The sequence below is a fragment of the Ochlerotatus camptorhynchus genome, unplaced genomic scaffold (genome assembly GCF_037179485.1).
Source record: "Ochlerotatus camptorhynchus isolate MF236.1 unplaced genomic scaffold, CSIRO-AGI_Acam_v1.1 ptg000466l, whole genome shotgun sequence".
NCBI lineage: Eukaryota > Metazoa > Arthropoda > Insecta > Diptera > Culicidae > Ochlerotatus > Ochlerotatus camptorhynchus.
The window spans coordinates 864,050-884,863 of NW_027040952.1; the positions used below are offsets into that span (position 1 = coordinate 864,050).

At 39.5% G+C, this 20,814-nt stretch overlaps 2 protein-coding genes across 3 annotated transcripts; one reads left to right on the plus strand and one right to left on the minus strand.

Moving 5' to 3' along the window:
- The first annotated feature begins 30 nt into the window (after positions 1–30).
- Alg10 (alpha-1,2-glucosyltransferase Alg10) lies at positions 31–4,002 on the plus strand. Its single transcript, XM_065235181.1, has 4 exons — positions 31–220; positions 280–750; positions 804–992; positions 3,400–4,002. The coding sequence occupies exons 1-4, from the start codon at positions 65–67 to the stop codon at positions 3,967–3,969; spliced, it is 1,386 nt and encodes a 461-aa protein (XP_065091253.1). The 5' UTR covers positions 31–64; the 3' UTR covers positions 3,970–4,002.
- LOC135712216 (cytochrome P450 4d2-like) lies at positions 4,001–19,177 on the minus strand. Of its 2 annotated transcripts, none has more exons than XM_065235180.1 (4): positions 18,989–19,177; positions 5,188–5,571; positions 4,328–5,128; positions 4,001–4,267 (listed from the first exon to the last, which is right to left on the minus strand). In XM_065235180.1, exons 1-4 carry the CDS (start codon positions 19,140–19,142, stop codon positions 4,113–4,115), a joined length of 1,494 nt encoding a protein of 497 aa, XP_065091252.1. In that variant the 5' UTR covers positions 19,143–19,177; the 3' UTR covers positions 4,001–4,112. The 2 variants fall into 2 exon arrangements, with proteins under 2 accessions (XP_065091252.1, XP_065091251.1); XM_065235179.1 differs by lacking the exon at positions 18,989–19,177 and adding an exon at positions 15,438–15,684.
- Positions 19,178–20,814: the final 1,637 nt, after the last annotated feature.

Below are 20,814 nucleotides of genomic sequence, written 5' to 3' on the forward strand. Positions count from 1 at the left end.
AGAAACGTAAACAAATACATCATCATCATCTTGAAGTTGATGTCGTTTCTGAGACGTTCAAAAAATGCGAAACCATATCCTCTTTTTCGCATTCGTAAGTGTGTATTCAATTGTTTCCCTTGTCCTGTTCCATCTGATTTATCGGACCTCGAAGGTGGTGGTAGACGAGGAATTCCACCTGCGTCAAGGTGAACACTATTGCCATGGACGGTTCGAAGTTGTAAGATCTGAATAGTTTATAGCTTAAATAGTTTGTTCTCATAAATTGACGTTTTTCAGTGGGACGAAAAAATCACGACCTTTCCGGGTCTCTACCTGGTATCAGCATCGTTGCTCGGACCGTTCCAGGCTTGTTCGATCTATCACCTACGAATGGTTTCGCTGATAGCATCCATTGCCAATGTATATCTGATTTTCATCATCCGTAAGGTGGTCTTGGCCAATCGGAGCGATGTCTATCTGTTGTTGGAATCCATCTCACTGGCCACCCTTCCACCGTTGTACTTTTTTTCACATCTGTACTACACGGATGTCCTGTCGGTAACGATGGTGCTGATTATGGTGTACTTTAATTTGAGAGGAATGCACAACTGGGGAGCCATTGCGGCATTTATGGCCATCTTGATGCGACAAACGAACATTGTGTGGGTAGGGTTGGTACTTGGTGACCAGGTTATCAAAACGACCCTTGACATTTGTCTCGCCAATGGGAAGGGAACCAAAAGGAAAAGTCGACATTATGGATTCAAGGTAAACGATTGATCTGAATCGATAAATGTGACCCTAACTGGATTTCCTTGCAGGATCTTTTTCAAGCAGTGAAAATTCTGATTGGCAATCCCAAAATCATATTGGATGTACTTGGCTGTTCCCTGACGCTGTACTTCGGTTACTTTTTAAACATTTTATGCTTCCTCGGGTTTCTTGTTCTTAATGGATCGATCGTCATTGGAGATAAATCGGCGCACGTGGCCAAGATTCATCTTCCTCAGGTGAGAAAAACTTTACTTTTGAAATTGAAAATTTGGCTTTTTCTGTAAGTTTTGGTGATCAAAAAGCTTATCCAATTATAGGAAAGGTGGTCTTCTACAAAATGACAAGTGACAGTAATATAATTGTTTGCAATCAGGAAAAAAGTGCACTTTTAGACTACATAAACGCAAACTCCACCGCTTAACATTTTCTTTGTTGCTGCAGGATCGTTGCATTATCCCGGGATGCAACGAGGACAAACTTCCACTCTTCGGGTTCTGAACTCGGGGAGCAACAAATATGCGCAGTGGAGAAAGGTTGCCACTGTTTACGTAACAGGGACAGAGCGGATTTGCTCCCATAATTTTGTTGAAGTAGACTTTTTAGAATATAAGTCCCAAAGTTTGTTGTCGTGGGTCAATTTTAAATTAATTTCATGTGACCGCTCCCCGGGATGGGAATTTTGCAGCACAAACCCATTCCCCTCAATTCGTGCTTTGCTGCGGATCTCCTGGTGTAGCCAAGGCACAACATATGCTAGGTCTCTAAATCCGCTAGCTTGGAGTCCCCAACATAATCCAGTATATCTAGCACACTGACTTGGCCGTCGATTTCGGGATGGGAATCTGCAATCATACAAAACATAACCTAAATAATATCGGTGATGTGATGTGATGTGATGTGATGTAATGTGATGTGATGTGATGTGATGTGATGTGAATGGAACCCACCAATGTCTGCAGATACTTTACCGGTTGTAAAGTTCTGCCTGATGGTTTGTTGCAGCAGGGTGAATCAGCTTCATTGAAGACCTTTGGAAGACAAAACGACCAGATAGCCATCTGTAATCACGTGACAAGGGACTGGCGAATCCACGAACCCTCGTCCAGTCAACAAAACCTTTGATTCCCTTAGGCTGCCCCTCCCCAACCCAATATTTAAAATAATATTTTAAAATATATGATTTACAATTTTTCCAAGCCCTCTGCATCCGAATTTTAATTATTTTAGATAATAGGAATTGTTATTGTAACTCTCTTTCTATGATAAGATAAATTTTAAATGTTTTGTTTGGGTGCTTTAAGGTCTTGTTTTCTATTTTATTTTTGAAAAGATTATCAAGGAGGGGTTCACAAAAAAGGGTTATATATGTACTCAAGACCGAATTATTTCAATGAATTTACCTGTACCAACGAAATTACCTTTTTAAGATGACTTACCTCATCCGAAAGCGCACTATCCTTATAAATTTCCTCTGCTTTTTACTTTAATTTTTCCCTATCCTTTGCTAGCAACTTCCAGACTCTTTCATCCATCCCTTCATACCTTACAAAATCTTGCTTCAGTGTATCCTTCCACGTAAAGCTAGGTCTACCCTCTTTTTTTTTTCCAATTAAACTTAAATTTATAAACTAGTTGACGATTCACGGTCCGCCGTCCGGATATGAAAATAACATTGTATGGAAGTATCGAATAGTCCTCCGGTTCCGAAGCTGCGTGTAATCGGCAAACTCCAGACACGTAGACTTAGTATATCATTGGGAATTAGTTGAGTCACTGTTATAATTTCACCATATCCCACTATTTGAAACTGGCAATCGTATGCTGGGCCGAATAGAAACATTTAACCGGATCTAAAACCGAATAATAGAAGAAAAATCCGCGTAACCTAAATAATATCGGTGCATTAAAAAACGAAATTTCATAACCTTTCAATGACATTGCAATGAAAATTAACATAATATTACATTATTTGACAAATTTCCTACATGTATAATCCATAATGATCGTATCTCACTATTTTGATCTTTTTTTTTTTTCAATAATTTATCATTCAAACTCTGGAATTTGAAACGGCTGTCATAAATTTATCACCAGCGACTAGTACCACAAACGAAGTGACAGACGACTAACTGGCGAAGAAATCAATTAAAATAATGTGGTTCGCTGTAATAGAGTTTTCTTAGAAGCTTGTGCCATCATCCACCAAATGGGATACTATTTTTGTTTTGGTTTTGCACAAAGTTGATTTTGTGTACAATGATTCTTTGACAGTGTGCAAAGAGTGCGTATCATTTTGTCATTTTTTTTATGCATTTCAGTTTTGAGTAGAGTGAAAGAGATAGAACCAAAACATTCTAGTACATTTGGTGAAAATGCTAGTTCAATCTAGTAGTAGTGTTGCCATGTGGTACAATCCAGTAGTAGTGGTGTTGCTATGTGGTAGATATAGATTTCAGCTTTTCTACAACTGTAGCAGCAACCAGATTTAAATAAAATTCTCCATTTCCAAAATAAAAACATTTTAAGATTGCACTCGTATGCCTCCCCGTGGAAAATGTTGGAACCATCATCACTCTCATAGTTCTTCTATTCTCCACGAGTGCCAACTTTGATTTGTCAATTGAATTTACTTCCCTTTTCCAGGTCTTCTACTTCTCGCTGTTCTTCGCCGCCTTCAGCAGTTCGCACGCCCTATCCTCGTTGAAACGGGTAGCTCGCTTCATTCGCAGAAAGTGGCCAATCACTGTCGTCTGCTTGTGCCTTTTCGCCGCCGCAGTCCATATGAACACGATCGTTCATCCGTACATGCTTGCCGACAACCGCCACTACACTTTCTACATATGGAATCGCTTCTACGCTAGATGGTGGTTCGCCCGATACCTACCGATACCAATCTACTTCGCAGTGTTGGTTCTGCTGGGGCAGCTGCTTCTTCCTAGCAGTAACAACAACGAGCAAACAGTTGGATTCAGTTTGCTTTGGGTGACAGCTACCCTTGCTTCGGTAGCCTTGCAGCAGTTGATCGAAGTTCGGTACTTCATATTACCATTCCTCATTCTAAGATTGATTCAAACCAACATTCGGACATCGAATAAACTGCTCGCGTTGGAAGTGGTTGGTAACCTGGCAATCAACGCCGCTACGTTTTATATATTTGTTAAGAAAGAGTTCTACTGGAGTGACTATCGGGAAGCTCAACGGATCATTTGGTAAGGAATTTCAAATAAAGGATCTCAAAAACTGCTACTTTTCAATCTGTCATATATTTTAAATCAAAGAAATCCACAAACAAATAAAGTATATCACAATTGGTAAGCCACTATATAGTTTAAGGTCTGATATCCAGATCCTTTCCATCAAGTACGCGGTACAAAGGCAATCTTCAGTCCATCTTTCGGCTTCAACGTGAGTTGAATTATCAACTGTGGTTCCGGTCCAGCCGCGGTCAATCGATAGTGACGAATCACCTTCGAAAGGGTACTTTTCAGCTCCAGCATGGCGAATTTTTGACCTGAAAAAGTTTATGCTTGACTGAATACGGATCGCTCTCAAGATGCAATTTCATATTTACCAATACAGTTCCTCGGTCCCGCACTGAACGGAATATATGCATAGGGAGATGACTGTTCCATGGTTCGTTCGGGACTGAAACGTTCCGGATCGAATTTTTCCGGATCCTCGAACAGCGTCGGATCACGATGCATTACAATGATGCCGAGATTAAAGTTAGAGTTTTCCGGAATGACATTTCCTCCGATCGTAGTCTTTTCGGTAAACTTCCGTCCGATAATCGGTACTGGTGGATACAATCGAAGCGATTCTTTGATCACCATCTCCAGATACTTCATATCCTGAAGGTTTCTATAAGTGGCCGGGGTGCTCAAATCAGACCCTATTATCTCAATAACCTCTTTGTACACCTTTTCCTGGATCTCTGGGTTCCGCGCCAACAGCAGCAACGTAAAGGCTATGGCAATCGTAGTTGTATCGTGTCCTTCAAACATAAACGTATCCACCTCTTCTTGAATCTCCTTGTCAGTCAATGGGCAACCGTCGACTGAAGCTTGCAGCAGAACATCTAAGAATGCCATCTTCTTCTTAGATCCGATACTTTCATCTCCTTCAATGCCGCTATCACCATGAGCCAGCAGCTCGTTCCTTCTTTTCTGTATGATGTTCGTTGTGAAGTCATGCAACACCTTGATCACCTTATCCTGGCGTTTCTTGTCCGGGGATAGATTGAAAAGAAAATCAGATCGTTGCCACACTTTCACGAATCGAGTCGTAAGCAGATAACTCAGCTCCGTAACGGCTTTTACGTATTTTGAATCCACGTCCGTCTGGGCGTTGATTGGTGTTCCCATGGCAGTTTCTATCAAACAAATTCATCGATATCAGTTTCAAATAGCCTCCCATCTTCACAGTACTCACCACAAATCACATCCAAGGCACACAGCGTAACAAACGGATATACATTCACCAGCTTCCCGGTAGCTTCCGCCTTCAGTTTCTCCACCAGAATTCCGCTCTGCCTATCGAACACCTCGATGAACTGCTCGAGAATTTTGAAATGAAACGCCGGTGTGATGATCTTACGCTTGTTGAACCACTTCTGATCCGTACTGAGTAGCAGCCCATTGCCCAACCATGGGACCAGGAACTTGTACAGCTCACTTTTGCGAATCAGCTTCTGGCTGCTAAGGACGGTTTCCGTATCCGGTGTGTTGGTGCAGAACAGTGCCAGCCGCATTCCGACCCATACGCGAAACATCTTCCCGTACTTGCGGCTTAGCGTGAATATGAAATCCATCACATCTGGAACGTGATAAGTGGACGGAGTTTAATATTCAAGGTATTTAGTATTTTGAATTGAACAAAGATTGAAACTTCACCTCCTCTTCCAAGATGTGTTACCAATTGCTCTGGTAACATGCCTTTCCAGTCTCTAAGTCATGTATGTTAAGATTCTTCTTGTTTTTTTTTATTCAACTTATATTAATTAATTACGTTCTTTACACTTTATTCATGGCTCGTATTATGATTATTTGAATATTTTTAACTAGAACATAAACATCGTGATGAATTAATGAAAACAAATATATGAAATGCTTTGTAAATTAGTGTTAAGAGTTATGGGTCTTTTTCCATCATGGAATTTGGCATCTCCTCGAAATAGTATGAATTTGATGGCTTTGCGTGTCGATTTGGAGGTGCCAAGTTGAAAAAAAAAAACGCGTACATGGCTATAAAATTGTCAAAAAAAAATGACACTTAACACAAACTTAATTCAAACATAAATAAATATCCTTACAAATAGTAAACCAGCAATAATTTTGGATGCCTGACGTAAAAAAGTGACTTTGCAGAAAAAACGAGTAAACGAGGGCTAGAGACCGACCACGAGTGTATTACGCTGCGTTTGTAAACTCCGCGAAGAACATGTCTAGGATCAGTGAATTTCTTCTGTTTCCGAACGAGTGATCCGAACCAGCCGTGTCACAAGGTCAGCAGTTGCCACATTTTACTAGCAGCGGAGTGGCCACGTTTTACCGGTAAGAAGCCAGCTGCTTCAGGATTTTGGACGAATGGACGAGTTTTGAGTATCCTCGTGGATCCGGGTCAGACAGTATAGCTACCCCGCTTATTCCGGAACATTAAACCCGTTCCCAGCCACCCCAGATTCGAGCATCCGGGAGGACAGAACCGAAGCATCTCTGCTTCACAGGTCGTGTGAACACGTGGCTATAGCTCGTCTCCGGCTCCGCCGGCCAAGATCAAATGTCCCTAGAATAGTGCAGGACGGAGAACCACACCCCGGTCGCCTGAGCAGTGCGTCAACGGTACGACAACACCCTCCTTCCACCCTCCTTCCACCCTCCTTCCACCCTCCTTCCACCCTCCTTCCACCATCCTTCCGCCCTCCTTCCACCCTCCTGGTTTCCGAAGTACGAGACTTTCTAGCCGTTGACCAACGAAACCCACTTGCTATCGTTGTGCCACACGCGTTCAGTTTGGTGAAACAGACGTTGCTGAGGCAGAGGTACAGTGAGGTCCGGAGGGTTCGCCCTCGCTTATTGTTACTTATGCCGATGTGTTTCTCATCCGTCTGCGGGCTAAAGTAGAGCTGCTGCCAACTTCCGAGGATCCTGCGACCGCTTTTCTAGGCCAGGACACTACTTCGAACAGTTCTACTCTTCCTTCCAAGCCCCTGCACGGCAACAGGTATGATACAGAACCCTCCTTCCTATCTCTCCACATTTGAACAAGGGCCGCAACGTTGCAGATCGGCCGTACCGGTACCACCCCCTATTTGTTATATGTCCCTCAATAAAATTCAAGAAAAAGATAAATATTTTGTATGCTATTCTTTCTGTACTACACGAGCCTGTGCATTTCGACTTACGAAACAGTATTGTCCACTTCACTTTAGTGTTGGGTTGTGACGCAGTGCGCAAAATAGTCAGGTTCATTGAGTCATTTTGATATGAATATGAACTGCCATCTGCCTCATCATTCACTGCCTCGTGAGAGTCTGAATGATTGAGAGGTAAACGAGTCACTGACAGCCGAGCACTCAGTCAGTAGCTCAGTCAACACGTTTATTCTGCCGTGATGGTACCCAGTACTTGTTTTGAATGACTGAGCCTACATTTTCTATGAAAAAATGACTCAATTACATGCTGTGTGAGCGAAGGCAAGCGGTGTGCGTCACCTGCTCGTGAGTGGCTGAATGTTTTTGTTGACTCTTTCATTGCCTCGTCCTTTACCGTTTGGTACAAACGGTCTGCACAGAGCAATGGATTGAATAGTGTAGTGCTTTCACCAGAGCTGCCAGGTGGTTTTATAAAAAATCTGTATCCACTCTATTAAAAAATCTGTATTTTCTGTATTGACGATTTTTTTCTTAATAAATCATGTTTTGTTGTTTTACAAATACAGTGCATACAAAATAACCATAAAAAGTGCTTAACCACCTATTCGGGCTATCGTACTAACCATACGGTATATAATTGCGCCATTTGTGATATCGTCCGTACTTATTTATAAGAGTGATATGAAGCCGTTTGAAAATGTATGGAGATTTTAGTTTCTATTCATTATCTTCCTGATAAGCAGTTTTAAATGCAAAAAAGTGCACGAGTTCATTACTATTTGATATTTTTAATATAGATGAATACAATTAATTACATCATTTGTGTGGTAGTTACACCGAAAAGTCGAGAGATGTCGCCCCGCCAGTGCTGGTAAAAACATTTTTGCAGTATGGAGAATATCAGAAAATCCGCAATTTCTTACGAAATACATTTTCAATGCAAGTAAAATGTTTACGAGTACTTGTATTTGTACCATTTTAATGTGCTCGGGCACTTTTCTTGTATTTAACACACATGCTTATATTGGAAATATTCAATTAATACTGTAAATCCCCATACAATCTCAAATCGTTTACTACCAGCTCCATATGCATCCGAAAGCGGTTGGTCCTCTGGTTGTGAATGCTGTCAAAAACACCATAACATTCATTTTATAAAAATCTGTATAAATCTGTATTGTAATTTAAAAATCTGTGATAAATCTGTATTCTGTATCGGGTCTGTATTAAGATTAAAAAATCTGTATAATACAGATAAATCTGTATAAATGGCAGCGCTGGCTTTCACACTCAGCCTACGCAGTCAATAATTTTACGCTCTTGTGTTGTGAGTCCACCTAATTGGCGTTGACGAGAGCTCTGTAACTCTTTACTCGTATGGAGAAATCTCATATGTAACTGTCAGGCTATGTGAGAAACATGGCGGATTTTTTTTATTCTCTCACTCCAACGCAAAACCCCATAAGGAACTGTCAAAATGTGTGTGAAGAAACGTCACTTCGGGACTGGTGTCAAGGCGAATAAGTGGATAAGCCGCCCTCGAGACAGGTAATAAAGCTCGATTCAAAGTAAATCTGGACGCACGGTTTAATACACCACCGCGCCCCTGGTGGTTGGAACAAAAAACGTTTGACAGGCATTAGATGATGTTTCATTGACGAAGAAATGATTGATTGATCGACGCATCCCGAAATTACGGATTATGGAACTTGAGAAAAGAAAATTAATTGTGCACAAACATCTAGAGAACCCTTCGTGGTTAGCGTTAGCGTTAGCGTTGTTATGATATACTTCGTAGATTGGATACTAGCGACACTCACGTCTCTTCTAAAATTCTCAGTTGGACTACTTTCAGGAATAATGCTGGGGAGTAAACATTGGTTCCAATCTAAACAAGAGTAACAGAAGCATGACTGTCGCTATTCCCGGCCACGCCCATCTTTACCATAACTAGGGATAGGGAAGGAAATGTTGATGTAGTACTTACTTAACGAGAGGCCACCGACTTAGCGACACCCTCATAAGTGCTACGGAGTTGGAGAGTTGGGTAGGGTATTCGGTTAGGATTCACCTCAAGTTGGCGATGCAACCAAAAGTATGCATTGTTTATTTGTTGTTTATTTAATCTCTCGATAGCCGGCTATCGAAAGAACATATTCATTTTGTTTAGTGATCATGAATTTTAAGAGTCATGACGGAGAGCTTGGGATTAAACCCATGATTTTCTGCTCAATAAGCAAAATCGATCCCTCCAGGGTCATCGAGCATCTCATAATCCACAGCGCTTCGCGTCAAAGTACGAATATATGGATGAACTATCTATTATTGAATAACTATTATTTACGATAATTACATGAAAGAAATAAAATATAAACTACAAACAAAACGTGACTACTAAAATCTCAAAAAGATATTCTCACACATATATTTCACGCAACCAAGAATTTTAAAACCATTAGACGCATAGCGCCTGTCAATTTCGATTTCAGAGTGCCGCAGTCGGCGGTTTTATGATTCGTGAGCGCTCGCGATTCGTAGAATCGTTGATTGTGGCTGCAAGTGGATTTGGTGGGAAACAAAAGCACTTGGATGACTATCTTGACGTTCCCACTCGATCTCAACATGTGAAAATTGTGCGCTCGATAAATTACAGTATGAACGTGGCTCTTCGAAAAGATGTCCAAGACAAAATTGTAGAAAACTGATAGATGGTATCGAAACAAGTGAAAAAATAAACAGGAACGAACTCACCAAATGAACGATGGTTTGCACGTGAAGCCAATACTTGAAAGACTGTTGCATCTCCTAATTCTAGCTTAACATTTCACAACATTCCGTCGGATCTTTAAAGAAGCTCTTGCACCTGCCTCGAATCAGAATCATCTGGCCAGATTGCCAATCGCCTAATAAAAGTTCTGATGAAAAGGATTATGATAAACGAAAACACTTTCGAATGCATTTCCAACCAATCACTTTCACTTTCTTGCACTCTCTAGAGAACCCTTCGTGGTCTGCCTCAAAAATAGTGTTAAAATTCTCAAAGTCAACGGTGAGTCTTGTAATCAAACGTTACAAGGATACTCTGAGTGTGGATAGAGCACAGCGCATCTATCATAAAAGTGGCACTAGGGACAAAGAGCTGAGGAGAAAGGTGTTGAGGTACGTGAAAAGCAACCCAGGTGTCTCCATACGTGATTTGGCAAAGACATACGATTCCAACTTTTCCACCGTGCGTAACATCCTTTCAAGAGAAGGATATAAGTCTTTTTCTGCCAGTAAACATCCGAATCGCTCCCTGAAACAAAATTTAGTGGCCGAAAAGCGAGCACGATTACTATACGAACGAGTTTTGACAAAATTTGATGGCTGTATTTTAATGGATGATGAAACATATGTCAAAAAGGATTATAAACAAATCCCTGGACCTCATAAATGGTCGTTGGGATGTTCTTTCCAGGTATAAATTTGTTTTTGTTGATAAGTTTGCTCGGAAACTAATGATTTGGCAAGAAATCTGCAGTTATGGCCAAGGTTTTCATCACATCTCACACAATGACATCGAAGGTTTACATTAAAGAGTGTCTGAAAAACCGGATTTTACCCTTCATTCGGCAACACAAGACCAACGATATGTTTTGGATGGATCTAGCCAACTGCCACTACTCTAAGGAGGTACTTGAATGATATGCTGCAAACAATGTTAATTTCGTCGCCAAAGAGATTAATCCTCCGAATTACCCTGAGTTCAGACCGATCAAAAAATATTGGGCAATTGACAAGCGAAAACTTCGAGGATGCGGTGTGACAAATGCACAACAAATGCGTTTAAAGTGGAATAAGTTCGCCGGTACAGTGTCACCAGCGACTGTGCAGATCATGATGGCATCGATCACAAGTAAAGTGCGACAGTTCGTTCGAAACGGTGAAATATAATAGCTTGTTATATATCGTTTGAAAACTGAATAAATATCCTTTTGTTTGACGTTTTGATTTACCGTGTATGTTGTTTAATTCTTGAGTTATGATCACTTGAATGCGTCCAAATTTACTTTGAATCGGGCTTTAGTACCGGTGAGCTAGCCGTTTTATTACAGATGGGTCGACATAAATCGAACTACATGGTTGCCCAAGCACATTATTTCCGTGACATTAAGTTACCGCAACGGATTTCATATAAGTTTTCTCACCCGGTCTGTGATAATTGAACTACTATATGATGCCTTCAATATCTAACATCAAACTTCTAAAATCAGGTGTGTTTGGAAACCACATTATCATGCTACACTATAAGCCTAAGATAGAACCAAATGCATTATATACGTGGGAGAAATAAATGCAGCTGTGATTTTTTCCTTCGTAACGGACGCCATACAAAAATTAATGAAAAATTGGTCGTTTTCGATGCATGTCAAAAATTATTGTGGTACTAAAGTTATCGAAAAGCTATTCAAATAGTCAAATAATCATTTAACTTGGTTTTTTGCAAATTTTTAAGCAGATCCAATCGGTAGAAGTTCTAACATTCACAAACATTATTGGTTGATCATCGATGATCACCTAGGACATACATACATTTAAGCGTTTCTTGGGTTAGTTTCTTGATCTTAGTCACGAGTTCAAATTTCATCCAGGCCAAGGACAAGAATTCACGAACTCAAAAAGATTTTCAGGCCATTGTTCAAGAGTTCATTGAGTCAGTAGAACTTCAAGATCTAAATCCCATAATGGTTTGAAAAGCATTAAATAACTTATTCATTGAGCATGCAAAACTTCAAGAACGTAGCTCCAGAATAATTTGGAGAGCATTGAATATCTTATTGTTACCATTCTATGATGCGCATGTTCTGATGAAGCTTTATAATGATAGGAAGATGTGTTTAAATGTCGGGCACGTGCGTACCAAACCACATTGAGTCTATATAACATCAAAATCTTAACTCCAGGATCTTCAGGATCTCAAAATTATTAATGATTAATGTGTTATCACAGACAATCAAAACAATGGAGAATAAGCAAGAAAATATTTTGGGCCACCTCCTTGTATGGAGATTTCCAATAGTGCAGTGGTGTAATTTGACGCATTCTCGATCCTGGTCGAAACCATGGTTCAGCACTCCGAAAAAGTCATTTTATGATAATTCCTTGGATGCTGTTATTTTTTCACTGATGATTCATTTTGCGTGATACTCATCATCGCCATCGCCGTAATGATATTTATATCTCGAAATCTCGGTGGCCTAGTGGCAACCCTTTTTGCTTAGTAAGCAGCAGATTATGAGTTAAATCTCAGTCCACATCAAACAGGTAATTCCTCTTCATGATTAAACAAATCGATTCCATTTAATAGTATCATGTCAATCACTCGTGATGTGTGTGTTGTGATAGTTTTATGGTTATGATCGTTTTTGCTTACTGAGGTTTCATCCCAGATGCTGAGTTAATTGGAGAGAATTTGCTTAATCAGTCAACTCTCCATATCTCGATGTACTATATCTCGATAGGTGACAACTTTTGTCTATATATTGATGACGAGGTTGATGGCAAGGTTGATGGTTATTTCGGTCCCATCGAATGGTCTAGTAGGCTAATCTTCAATCTTTTTATTTTGTCGAACCTCTTAACAGAATACCTTTATGAAGAACCTTTTAAGTGTGTTGATTTATTCCCTTTTAATTCCGTTATAATTGCTTATCTTTTGACAGCTACGTATATTTCGTCTACTACTAGCAGACTATCAGTACCAAGTACTCAACACCATCCATTACTCAGTTTATTTATTTATTTATTTTGGCAATGACGACGCCAGAGAGCGACTGTTGAATATCCTCGAGGCCCAAGCAATCTGCAAATATCTAGTATAAAAATTTAATTCCTATGTCTTTTTTCTCTCTTTATAAATTCTTGTTTGTTTTGTCCCCCCGTCTCGATGAGTCTCATCGTCGCCCACTGGTCACCATAGCCGGTCGAACTCCAGGCGAATCTAGAACCGCACTACCGTTCATACTGATGACAACGTTCTAATGAGACAACGAAACCCCACTCCCCAAGCTCCTCCCCTGACCCTATCCTTCGACAATGTACCCCTCTAACCTTGGGTAAGTCGCGAGTAATCGGGTCAACTCCTACGAAGCATAGACATAAGTGAATTTTGTTAAATGTTACGCGAGTATTACACTATGTTGTTTTGAATCGTTACGAAATTTTGGCAGATAAAATGAGGGGTTCGTGGATTTTCATATGTTTCGAGGGGTGCATCGATTAGCTTGGGACCAAAGAGAGTACCAGAGCTGAGCCAAAAAGTTGAGCACTTTTCTTCGGGACCTTCTGGTCTTAGAGTTACCTCTATGGTACAATTTCCTAGCTTTGGCTGTGAAAAAAAAATTGAACAGACTGTTTATTTATCTATTTGTTTTGGGTTAGCCGAAATTCGAAATAGCTTCTTGATTTTTTTGAAAAAACATCAAGAGCATATTTTCATTACGTCGAAAGTAACAAAGGTAAACAAAGTCGAGCTATCAATGTCAATCGATGCTCCTACGAATATTACACTACTGTCCGAATATAGGATCACATCCCATTTTTAAATTTATTTACCAGTCAAATTGCTTTTTGACGTAATCACTTTGCGATCAAAATATTTATCGATGTAACTTAACCCAACTAACTATTTTCGCAATGTAAACGCTTTACTCATCTTATTTATACAGCCTCAAGATGTATTCAAATGTTGTACGATATGAGAAAACCTTTACTCAACCTCTATACAAGCAAATCTGGCGAATTTAGTAATCTACTTCTGGCTGTTGAGACGGTTGGGACAAGCTCTTATTGCATATCTATTTACGCTTCTATACAGCTGTTATCCTGCTGTTTAGATGTGTGTGAACTTGAAAGGTGCTTACTCAACCTTTACCCGATTATCCAATAATCACTAAACAGTTTTCTCTTGACGCCAGGTTAAATATTGTTTACGCTTTTTTTTTTTGTTGGAGGAATTTATCAAGTTTATTCTACTGCGAATCAAATTAATCGAAATTAGTTATAAGCACACCACCAAATTATTAACACTGTACCGGAATCTGGAATCGAACTAGAGACGACCGCATTGGTGAACCTTGATACTACCAACTTTGCTACACCAATACTTTGAACTGACGTAAACAAATTTACATGCTCTTCTACAACAAGATCGCTGAGTAGAGGCTTTATAATAGTGCACATGAATCACTTATCTCGACTAGTTAATTCAGCTCTGTAAAGTAGCAGAGTAAAGGCTGTAAAACTGCACATGTCTAAAAATAAACCTAGTTGACTGTAAAGTAGCTTCCAAAGTAGCACTAACACAGTTTATTAGTTGAGTACAGGTTGATTAGTTGTTGAAAACGCACTTTTGATGTTTACGTTATTCAGCAAGAGTTGTTGGTTGAGTAGAATTGATGGATAAGTAATATATTCGCTATATTAGCTTTATTTTGCGGCTAAAAGTTGAAAGTTGATCAATATTTGCATAGAAGTGACATTAGTGTTTATTGGCTGATGTTATTCAATGCAACTGACAAATTGAATATGTCTACACATATCTCCTATGCCGAAGACATGTGAAACGCTTCATCCAAATCTGAAAGCCGCAAAATCTATTCTTTAAATCAAATATGAGATCATTCGTGATTAGTCGAGTATGGAATTCGCTTACACCACCTTTAACCTCTAGGGACATTAATGTCAGTTCTCTCGCCTTGCCTGAGCTATCGACTGACCCATAATTATACCATTTTTATGTATCATGCACTCATTCACCGTTACCATTGACAACGAGCAAGTTCACGGTCGCACAACAAAAGCATGTTCACGTATTTGTGTGATGCTATTCCATAAATTCTTGTGAATCTTCAAAGTCCTAGCAATATTTAAAATATCTAGTTACTCATGTTCAGATCAACCGGGTGAGCGAGCCGTGACTCTTGCTCTGTTATGAGATATACAGTAATTTACATTCTCATATCGGAGGCGTTAATAACGGCTTTCCACGCGAGAACAAGCGTCTCGAAGGGTTATTACAATTATCATTGTGCCCTATATGACGAGCGGATCTACAGTCTATACCGATGAATCACATCTTAAATCATAAACTCACCATTTTATTTCATCTATTCATTCTCGATTGAGTTGCACCCTCAAAGTATAGTCCAGACTTTTCCTGTTGAACTATATTTACTTTCCCCATTGAACCCAGACAATGCAATTAACCACTTGAATTCCGTCACACGGAACCAATTCGATCGGGGGATTAGCCCAAGCGAGACAATACCTTCGGGTCTTTTGTTGAAGTACAGATAGTAGCATCCGATGAGTGGCAACGCCGCCGGGCCGGGCCATTGGTGACCGTATTTCAAATTCCGTCGCACGAGCAAATAGTTAATGCCTAGCACCAGTCCAACGATGGCCAAAAACCAATCCAGAAAAGTCATTTTTCACTACGAAAACGCACCGTAAACAAAGCTTGCTCAAGTCTATCACCGCTGATAAGAGCAAAACAGTTAATCTTGGAAAGCGAATGAAAATGATGCACTCTTTCTCGGCGGCTATCACTTCGTGAACTGAGCAAAAAGTGGCCGCTGGACCATTCATTTAATTATAGCGAGCGTGGTGTTCTCGCAAACTAGTTTCTATAAGGTGCTCCAATACATTGAACATTGTGGGGAATCTATACCAACATTTGAAAAAGGCGTATCAACCGTTTGTAAACAATGGCTTCAAACGCAATTTACTTGTGAAAACACACTAAACGCACCCAAGCCAACTAAAAATACCATTCGATAAATGAAGATTGCTCTATCAGATGCTGATGCTAGATTGCGTCAATGTATTTTGATTCTCGCGAAATTTGCGTTTAAAGCCATTGTTTACAAATGGTTGATTCGCCCTTTTCAATTTTTGATGTAGAAAAATTGTGGTGTTCTGAGCTGTGTGAAACTGTGGATCATAACAGGGGGCTACAGGGACGCATGTTTCAGCAAATAAGATCAAAATAAATCGTTGAAGCAGAGAACGAATACAATATGACTCAGCATTTCTTTTCAACATCAATTGGTTTGGGGTTGGGTAGCATTAATAAAAGTGCCTAACATCAAAACATGCACATAGAGATATTACATCTCTATGTGCATGTTTTGATGTTAGGCATCTAAAGAACATATGGTGTATACTTGGCATCCCTACTTCTAAAAGCTTACTGGCAAGTATACGCCATCTGTTAGCCAGTAGATTGAAGGTAACAGATTTATGTAACTCATAAAGCTTTTGACAAGCTGTAAATAGTATTTTCATCTGGAGCTATATGTTGTGCACGCGGATGCTAAATTATGGGCATTGCTGTTAATTTGGTGAAGATAAGATTAGATTACTTTATTAAAGAGATGTTCACAAATTTTGTGAAGCCTACACAGCAAATTTAAGTTTTCAATATCAGTAAAACGGATTGCTGGATCATGATCAGCAAATCAATGCTTCACAGAAAAACAGCAAACGATATTTTTTTTACCAAAAAATTCAGCTAACATAAACGGTTTGCTGTACACCCAGTACAGAGCTGTCAAACTGTTAGTATCACAGCCGCAAGTATCTTTGCATTCGTACACATCATCGTCCACACCGGAGGTGGAGGAGTACACAGGAGGTCTCCATACACAACAATAGGCTTCTAACGCTGCTAATGTACCGCAGCAATAGGGCTGTTTCCCCTAAGGATACTGGTTATTGTCGTGACCTTTCCGCAGCATTTCACTCAGCCACGAAAAGTCTTCCGGTAAAACACTTGTTTATTAATTTATTTGATAAGGCTCAACCGAATTAACTTTACAGAGCCGAGGATTCTTGGTATCTATACAATACATCTTAAAACTATAGTCAAAAGGTACAACACAATAAACACTTTATCTTCCGCTATCCAAAAAGCCTCCTCCATCAGAACTGGAGCCGCTTCCAGTAGTTTCATTGTATGGCAAATTGTTGTACGCCAACGAGGGTCAGAGCGCGTCCATTGCAACAATGGACGCAAAACGTGGTCAGCACTCACACACTCATCACGAAACAGTTGCTTTCCAAAGTCGACGACGCATCGACCGAAAGAACTGCTGATGAAGAACAATGAGGAGGACCACACAATGGTTGCCGCCGAAAAAACAGACGATCGCGTAGCACACATCGAGAGTGGCCTGCTTTAGTCGACAGCCGAGTGAACACTGCGGTTAAACACTTCTGGACGTATTCTTCCGTCAAAATCTCTTGAATCTCTCAAAAAGTTGAATTCCTGTTCCTCTGCATCGGTCCAATAGAACTGATCAGCTTTAGCCAAAGCACGCAACCGGATGGTTTTGTCCGCGCGATTCATGGTGAATCGATCCGTAAAAGTAAACAATCTGAGGAAACTTTTCACCTCGGAGCAGTTTTGAGGAGGCCTAAAGTTCTTAATAGCTTGCACTTTATCATCTTCTACTTGCCATCCGTCCAGCTCTTTAATCAAAGTGTTAACGTCTTAATTCAGTCGGGCAAGCATGTTTGTGAACGCATCAAATTTGGTGAAAGCAAAGATTGTCGCTGCAATTTCTACGAGATATTAATCAAGTTGAATAAGTTGTCCATCAACTTGTAGTACAAATGAAGATCTGAGTTAATTTGTAATGTTATTAGGAACCGTAAAACGGGGTAATATTGATAGTAGAATATAATGATAACATTTACTCTCTGCATTATTTCCGACTTGGATACATTGGTTCCATTTTATAGCTTAGGGTATTACCATAGAGGTAACTCTAAGACCACTGGGTCCCGAAGAAAATCATTATTGTTTTTGGCTCACTCAGTACCAGAACAACGGTCCCAAGCAGTCCCAAGCTATTTCACTCACCCCTGCATGTTCTGCATGAATCCACACACCCTTGATGTTATCTGTCAAACTTTCATAGCGAATCAAAACAAACATAGTGTAGTAATAGAATTTCAACTAGAATAGGGTACGTTAATCGTTTGCTTGGGACCAATAGGCTACTAAAGTGGTGAGCCAATTTAAAATCGTTAGTTTCGTATTGATTGTTGGTATTACCTTTGATATCTTATAGAGTTTTTATAAAGCATGTTTTATATATTTTCCAAATATCTGAAAAAAAAAACAATTTGCTTATTCTTCGCCTGATTGAATAGGTATTTAACCAATCATTTATTAAATGTATTTCCGATATAGCCATCACAAATTCAATGTTGTCTTTTTATTGCTTATGATGTTTCTGATTATATACTCATTCAATGTTTCATATTTCTTGAACAAAATTGTTTGAAATTCACGAGTTTTTACATTCATTGAGTATTAACAAAGTAACCCCAAAACAAACAAAAAACTGATGTTCAGTCTCGGTCACAAGACAAAAAAAAATAGTGCATTCTTGGATCCTCAGTACTTGTTTAAAGAAATATTATTTGAAAAACATTTTTTTTTCGAACATACCGTAAAATGGGGTAACTTTGATAATTTTTTGAAGTATATTCTAAATATTTTTAATAACAATGAATGTTTTGCAAATTTATTTTTTTTTTAAACAAGTAATGACTATAAATCAATCAGTTGAGCTGTTTTTCTGTTGGATATAATTTCAAGCTGAATATTGCAATAGGTCCTAAGTAACATTGATCGATTCTCTTCGTCAACTTTCTCTTTCCTTAATAACTTGAGCACGTAACCGTTTTTTGTTGTGTTTGTCGTATTAGACGCTAGATGAAAGTTTCTTTTACCGATTTGTGCGCCAAAACTACCTGGGAATGTTGACCAGTTTTGGCTTTGCTTTAATTCGCCAATACTCTCTTTACCTTCTGGTTGTAAATTCCAATAGAGATGTGCATTTCCCAAAAACGGTACACTTGGGGGACCGGCTATCTTCACAGATCTTTGCTTCGCCACATCTTTCAGGAAATATTTAAAAACTACCAACGACAGCGTTACAGTCAAAAACGTCCAAAACATTTTATATCACTTTCACCAAAGATCGTACACTGCCAACGATGAACGCATTCGTTCTACTAATAGCATCGGTTGATGTTTTCAAATCATTCATCGGGGTTGTATTATCATTGCGCTAATAATATATGGCGAAGAGTATACGATAAGTTGTTCACTGCTGTGAGCAAGATGATAAGATTAGCAAGTTCAAATTTGAGTTCGGGAGGTTGAACTGTCGCGATACGGTGATTCACTTGTTGATGATTTAAAGCGTCGCCATTACTAGCAAAATGATCAATAATCTATTGAACAGAAAAAGTAGTACCCGGTCGAGTAAATCGGGCGAATAAAATCAAAACAAACATTTTAAAAATATGTGCCTATATAGAAAACAGCTAGAAGTGATAATGGTCAAAACAAGTTCAAGGGGTGTGATAACTACCCGAGCAATGTTCAGCATCAAAATGACAGCAAATCGAAATCAAATTTTTATATCAACATCAAACTGAAATCATAATAAGATTTCAAGTTTACGCTATTGACAAATTTGATAGCGAATCTTGTATTCATGTTGTTCTTCAAAAATATGTTGCTGCAATTCTGGGGCCACATTGCGCATCTCGAAACGAAAAACTTTTTCATACAAGCGTTCGTACAAAAAGTCCTCCATTTCGAGATTTGCAATTTGACCCCTTGTGGTACCGAAAGATCACAATCGTTCCAACAGCCCAGAACTCCACCCTATCGAACGGTATTGGGCCTTGGTTAAACGGAATCTAAAAAAAAAAAACTAATAAATCCATGGAAAACGAGCAGCAGTTTAAATCTAACTGGCGTTCGGCGGCGAATAAGTTCGATGAGACCACTGTGTAAAATTTAATGGAAGGGGTTAAGCGGAAGGCACGGCAGTTCGGATTTGGCAAACCAAAAGAATAAACGAACATTTTTTCCTTTAAATATATGAATTGAACTACCAAAAGAAAAATAAGAAGATTATTGTGATATAAATTTTGACTGAATGAAACGATTTTTTGTCGACCATATATTGCGCGTTCCAGTCTTTAATCATCAGCGACATAGAAGCATCAAATTTAGGTTTCAATTTGATCTCAGACTTTGCTCGGGTATGTAATCATAAATGTACTGGAAGGCACGAAGACTGTGATGTCTTCAGTTGCTTCTTATTCATCATACAGTAAAGAACTCATGCAAAGTTTAGCGGTATAGAATGAAATGTCTGCAAATCTCACCATCATCCATCACACAAAGTGAACCGTGGCTTTGCGTTTGTGGGAGAAGCAACGGACCGGGACGAAAACAGCTATCAAATGTACATCGAATATCTAAAACAATTAATGCAGAACGAACTGTCAATGGAAGTGCCTATCATGTATATAATAAGTAAACACGTGCTTCAAGTAGTACACAAAGAATCGCATCATTCGAGCAGTTTTAGGAGAAGCCAGCCAAGAGAATCGATCTATGAAGATTGGTGTCCCGGCCCGTATGTGTTGAATGGGTGCGATATCCTACGCAGGTGTGGAAGCTGTCTTCCTGCACATTCGATTGTCATCAATGGATGACAATCGATGTCCGTCGGAGATTGGCACTAGATTGCGGAGCAGAGAGCACATTTTGTCACTCGAGGCTCGCACCAGTCGAGGGGAGGGGGATAAAAAATAAACAAAAAAATAAA

Coding starts and splice junctions, on each gene's coding strand:
- Alg10 (XM_065235181.1), top strand. CDS start 65: ATGCGAAACCATATCCTCTTTTTCGCATTCGTAAGTGTGTATTCAATT. Junction 751..803: donor GTCGACATTATGGATTCAAG/GTAAACGATTGA, acceptor ATTTCCTTGCAG/GATCTTTTTCAAGCAGTGAA. Junction 993..3,399: donor CCAAGATTCATCTTCCTCAG/GTGAGAAAAACT, acceptor TCCCTTTTCCAG/GTCTTCTACTTCTCGCTGTT.
- LOC135712216 (XM_065235179.1), bottom strand. CDS start 15,597: ATGACTTTTCTGGATTGGTTTTTGGCCATCGTTGGACTGGTGCTAGGC. Junction 5,572..15,437: donor CTTCAACAAAAGACCCGAAG/GTATTGTCTCGC, acceptor ATCACGTTCCAG/ATGTGATGGATTTCATATTC. Junction 5,129..5,187: donor TGCCTTGGATGTGATTTGTG/GTGAGTACTGTG, acceptor TTTGTTTGATAG/AAACTGCCATGGGAACACCA.